Consider the following 5000-nt stretch of genomic DNA (forward strand, 5'->3'; position numbering starts at 1 on the left):
AACTGGCACTCGGGTGTGTGTACTGTATGTGTGTGTGTTAACTTTCTTTTTCTCCTTGGTTTGACGTGTGTGTCTTAACCTCCCTTTCCTCCTTGGTGTGACATTGTGTGTGTGTGTATGTGTGCCTAGTTGGGTGTTGGTGAGGGAACTTATTGCGAAACAATTTGTGCAAGTGCCTGTTCTATGGTAGTATTTATTTGTGGACAATGTGTGTGCATTGTCTTTGCGGTTGTATTGTGTGTGTGTGTGTGTGTGTGAGCGTGAGTGTGTGTGAGACTAGGTGTGCATGTGTAATGTTTGTTTGTTAGGGAACACATTGTGAAAACCTTGGGGCAAAATTCTTGTGTATGTGTGTGTGCAAAGGTGCGGGAGCTTGTTTGTTTGTAAAGTGTGTGTCTGAGCCTGAAAGTCTGAAGTCTTCTTTCTTTTCTCCCCCCAGGGTGAAAAAAACAATGGCTTCGACGTCCTGTACCACAACATGAAAAATGGCCAGATCTCCAGCAAGGAGCTCACCGACTACATCAGAGAAAGGTAAACATCACGCGCACTTCCTGACTCACACACACATGCGCGCACACACAACACACACGTAGTATACATGCACACATTCAAGCAAAACATTATTTTTTTTCCCGTTTACTGAAGAACTCACACACACACACCACAGTATAAACCACACTCCCATAATGATATATGCACATATACGCAGGCTGTTGACACTGATCAGGTTTTGCTGCAGCCAAGACCTGGCATTATGGCTGTCTACGTCCTAAGTATTGTCTGTAAGTAATGGTAGCTGTCTGTGCAGAAGGATTTAAGGCCTGAGTATGCCAGAGCTAGCTGACCCGAACAGAGATTTATCTGTTTGTCTGATTCTCATAGCTGTCCTGAGGAAACCTTCAAGGTGGACTGAGGTTTCACTGCAGTGTGGTGGTGTTCCATGACCTGAAATGGAAGTGTTTTCCTTTCTTTTTGCTTTTTTGTAAAAGTAGTTAAGTTCCCGGCTACCACCGTTGTGCCCTTGAGCAAGGCACTTAACCCCAAGTTGCTCCGGGGATAATGTAATCCCTTGTAATATAATTGACATATGTAAGTCACAATTAAATGTTATGTAATGTAATGTAGACCAAAAGTCATTTGCTATACTGTTGAAATAGTCACAGTGTTCAAATTAATTTAATGCATATCTTAATTTAAACTTCATATTGTGCTAAAGCCCACCTTACACTGACAGACTTTGACAAGATTTTGGAAAGATTGTAATCTTCTAACTAATGCCCCTCATTCAAGCTTTACTCAAAAGACTACAATCTTTCAAGAGTTTTTCCCAAATCTTGTCAAAATCTGTCAGTGTAAGGTAGGCTTAAATTGCTTCACTCAGAGATTTGAATGATACTGAGACAAAGTACCGCATGCGTGTGTGCGCCCTCTAGTGGCTAGGAGGTCACTGGTCCCACAGAGCTGCAGCCCAGGTCTAGTTAAGAGTGCTCCCTGGGTGTGTGCTGTTGTCATGACCAGGGGGTTAGGATTTGAAGGTTGAGTTTAGATTAGATTAGATTCAACCTCATTGTACAAGTGCAGAGCGTTTCAGCCAACGGTGTGAGCCGTAGATGGTAGATATGTTCCTGTTCCTAGATGTGTTCCTGTTCCTAGAGCCGTTTGTTCTCTAAAGTGCTTAGGAGCCCGAGGGTAGTTTACTGCTCTCCATAGCACACTATGCATTCTCGATTTCTCCACTTATCAGCAGCCAAGCAGTGTTGTGTCTGGTTAGTAATTGGATGGGAGATGTGTTGAGGTGACAAGAGATTATTATCCCAATGTTATCCACAAAATCCTTTTCCTCTCAATAATAAACTAGAAAAGCACTCAGAGAGCGCAGCTACCTCCGCCTGCATTGTTCCTCCTAGGTTGTCATACATTTGAACCTAAACTATTCAGATCGCCACCACGTGGCCATACCATGCCATTACACCACTAAGCTAAATACATAAACGCCTCTGGAATCCCGACAGAATTACGGATCAGTCCCACAATTTAATAGTTTCTTCCTTGGGTCATGTCCAACCTTCCTGAAAATGTAATCGAATGTAGACAGACAAAAAAACGCACGCCGGTCCCCGATGAAAACATATACCTCCTTGGCTGAGGTGAATAAAAAAAAAACTGTTAGATGCAACTTTTAGGCTTTCTCAGAGTTTCTAGTTGAAACTGTAAGGTAAGAGGTTGGCAAGCATATAGAAGACGTTATCTGCAACTGACCTCATGCACGAAAGGCTCTTCTGATGGCTCATTTGTTTCCAGCAGAGCCAAGTGTGTTTAAACCTGCTTCTATACTGTTAATGTAATTAGTGTCTACACTGACCTGGTTGATTGTTGCATAGTGAGTCACCATGTTGCGATGTAAAAAGATTTAACACTGCATTACAACACAGCTAATGTTCCACTGGAAACAAATGAGGTACCTGAAGAGTGCATAAGGTCCATTATATATTAAAATGGTCTTGAATTTGACCTAGCGTTTATAGTTAGTTGTTTTATTATTGCTATTCTCCTTAATGTAGCCTTACCATGCCATAGTTATTGTTATGATTGATTGAATGACTGTTGTTTATTTGCTATTCTCATATTCATTGGTATTTTCACAAGGTTATTGCTTGAATTGATATTGTTTAATGTTTTTCCATTGCTATTCTCCCTACTGTAGTCTTACCAACTTTTTGAAATTGTTCACTGTTAAATTGTATTGTATTGTTTTTATTTGTATATCGCTTTGGACAAAGCCGTCTGCCAAATAGCATAACCATAACCATAACCATAGTCATATTCAGACAGGAAGTGAGAGAGTGTAGAGCAGCCACACTAACAACTGTGTCACCATGACTACAGCTGAAGCGTACACTGGCAATAAAACAGCACCTGCACACATGAGCTTCCTGTGGAAAGATTTATTTAAGTCCATGGTCACGTGATATGGATGTTTTGAGCCACACCTCAGAGCAGTGTTTCGAAACACACACTCTTGGAAAGCTTGACACTGCTTCAAAACATCATCAGAATTCATATATTGTGCCTCGGTGATCATTATAACTTGTTCCATAGCCCAACACAGCACTCAGCGAAGCACTGCATCTCCACATGCTAAAAAAAAGCTCAAAATGAGTGTGTATCTTGATTTATTTTAATTTAATCAAGGGGGAAACCAATTGTTTTCTGATTGTTTTCTTTTCTATAAGCGAGCCCCAGCCAAGAAGGTAGCGCAAAAAAAGACAACAGACAACATTGACACACAAAACTGCCACGTACACAAAACCATGTTTGTGTGTGTGTGTGTGTGTGTATGCTGACACTCACATAAAACTATGTGAGTGTGTTTGTGTTTGTGTGTGTGTGTGTGTGTTAGTGTAGGGTGCATGAAGGCAGGGATGCTGTTAGAAACATTGGGCGCCATGTCAAATGGGTGAGGCTGGTGTTCCGTAAATGTTTAGCAGTAACTTACACACCCGTACACACACACACACACACACACACACACACACACACACACACACACACACACACACACACACACACACACAAACACACTCATGGGCCAAGTGCTGTTCCTTCAGTGAAAGTAAATAACTATGTATAACTATGTAACCATGAAAACATGTTTTTCATGTGCAATAACAGTCGTCAAATTCTTGATCCATCCAGTAGAGGGCGCCAAGTGCACAGTGCTGGTGAAAGATTGAAATGGTGAAGAGGTCTGACTAGAGTAGACAGTCAGCAGATCTCCATGTTTAAGTCTTCTCCACACGTTCCAGTATGAAGAAGCTCCTCTTATCTTGCCTTTGAGCAGCTGCAGTAATACTGAACGTGTGTATCATTTTTAATAACAATAAAATATGCCCTTTCATAACTCATTTGGCTAAAAAAAAAAAAGACCGACAGACAGGTGGACCCTGGAGAGTCTTGGAAGCTTCTCTCTCAGCTGTCCTGCCGAGATAGTTCACATACCTGCATTCTTTCATTCTTTCCGTCAGGAAGATTTCCTGTAGGTGAGCCATGATCTCTTCATCCACCTTGTCTGTCTGGAGGTGGAGTTTACTCCTGATACTTGGCTTTTTTGACCTGAGTTGAACCGCACCGCATGGCAGTCATAATGTCTATACATTTATTCAAAATGTTTATACGCTTATACTTTATGTTATTCTCGGGTCCTTTGATTAAGCTTTCTGGGCAGTATTAAGGAGGAGGAGTTTGAATTGTGAGGAGTTTGAATTGTGGGATTACTAAGTGGATCAAGAATGAAAGAGTGACTGAAGTGTGTGTGTGTGTGTGTGTGTGTGTGTGTGTGTGTGTGTGTGTGTGTGTGTGTGTGTGTGTGTGTGTGTGTGTGTGTGTGTGTGTGTGTGTGTGTGTGTGTGTGTGTGTGTGTGTGTGTGTGTGTGTGTGTGTGTGTGTGTGTGTGGGAGAGAGTAATTGAGTGAGTGTGTGTGTGTCTGTGATGAGAGAGAATGAAAGTAGGTGAGCGAGCTGAAGAGAGAGAGAGGGTGAGTGAGGGAGTGAACTCAAGCATTGTGTGTTTGTCCTAACACACCCCACTCACACCTCCTCCAGGGCGGCCTATCTGTCAGGAGCAGATTGCCAGGAGGGTGTGAGTGTGTATGTGTGCACGCGTGTGCACTCGGCTGTGTATATCTTTGTCACCTGACCGGAATCATTAGGTTTGAATGCCCTCTAGTGGTCATAGGGGGAATCGCACCTTTCCCCTGTGTGAGTGGTGCGGTCCATTCACTGATGGTGGCACTCAAGGCTACTCTTTGTTTATTATGCCAGTGGTGCTGAACAATGAGTGCTATTGTTCTGGCACCTTCTCACTGATATTGGGCATCATTTGTTTTCTGGAGAACTTTAATCAATTCTAAAGAACTTTAATCAATTTAATTTCTTGATCATCGAGTCAGAGCACAGCAAGGAACCAGTTATGTGGTTGCCCAGCAACATTGCTCAGAAAG

The 5000-nt window shown here is 42.3% G+C and overlaps 1 protein-coding gene across 3 annotated transcripts in view; it reads left to right on the forward strand.

The window, feature by feature from the left end:
* The window catches only part of fcho2 (FCH and mu domain containing endocytic adaptor 2), a 66790-nt gene that overhangs the window by 16068 nt on the left and 45722 nt on the right, over nucleotides 1-5000 (forward strand). For all 3 annotated transcript variants that reach the window (XM_062554463.1, XM_062554465.1, XM_062554464.1), the window contains exon 2: nucleotides 440-531. In XM_062554463.1, the coding sequence (XP_062410447.1) occupies nucleotides 440-531 (92 nt within the window). The remainder of the gene's footprint in view (nucleotides 1-439; nucleotides 532-5000) is intronic.

Source organism: Sardina pilchardus, chromosome 14 (assembly GCF_963854185.1).
Source record: "Sardina pilchardus chromosome 14, fSarPil1.1, whole genome shotgun sequence".
Lineage (NCBI taxonomy): Eukaryota > Metazoa > Chordata > Actinopteri > Clupeiformes > Clupeidae > Sardina > Sardina pilchardus.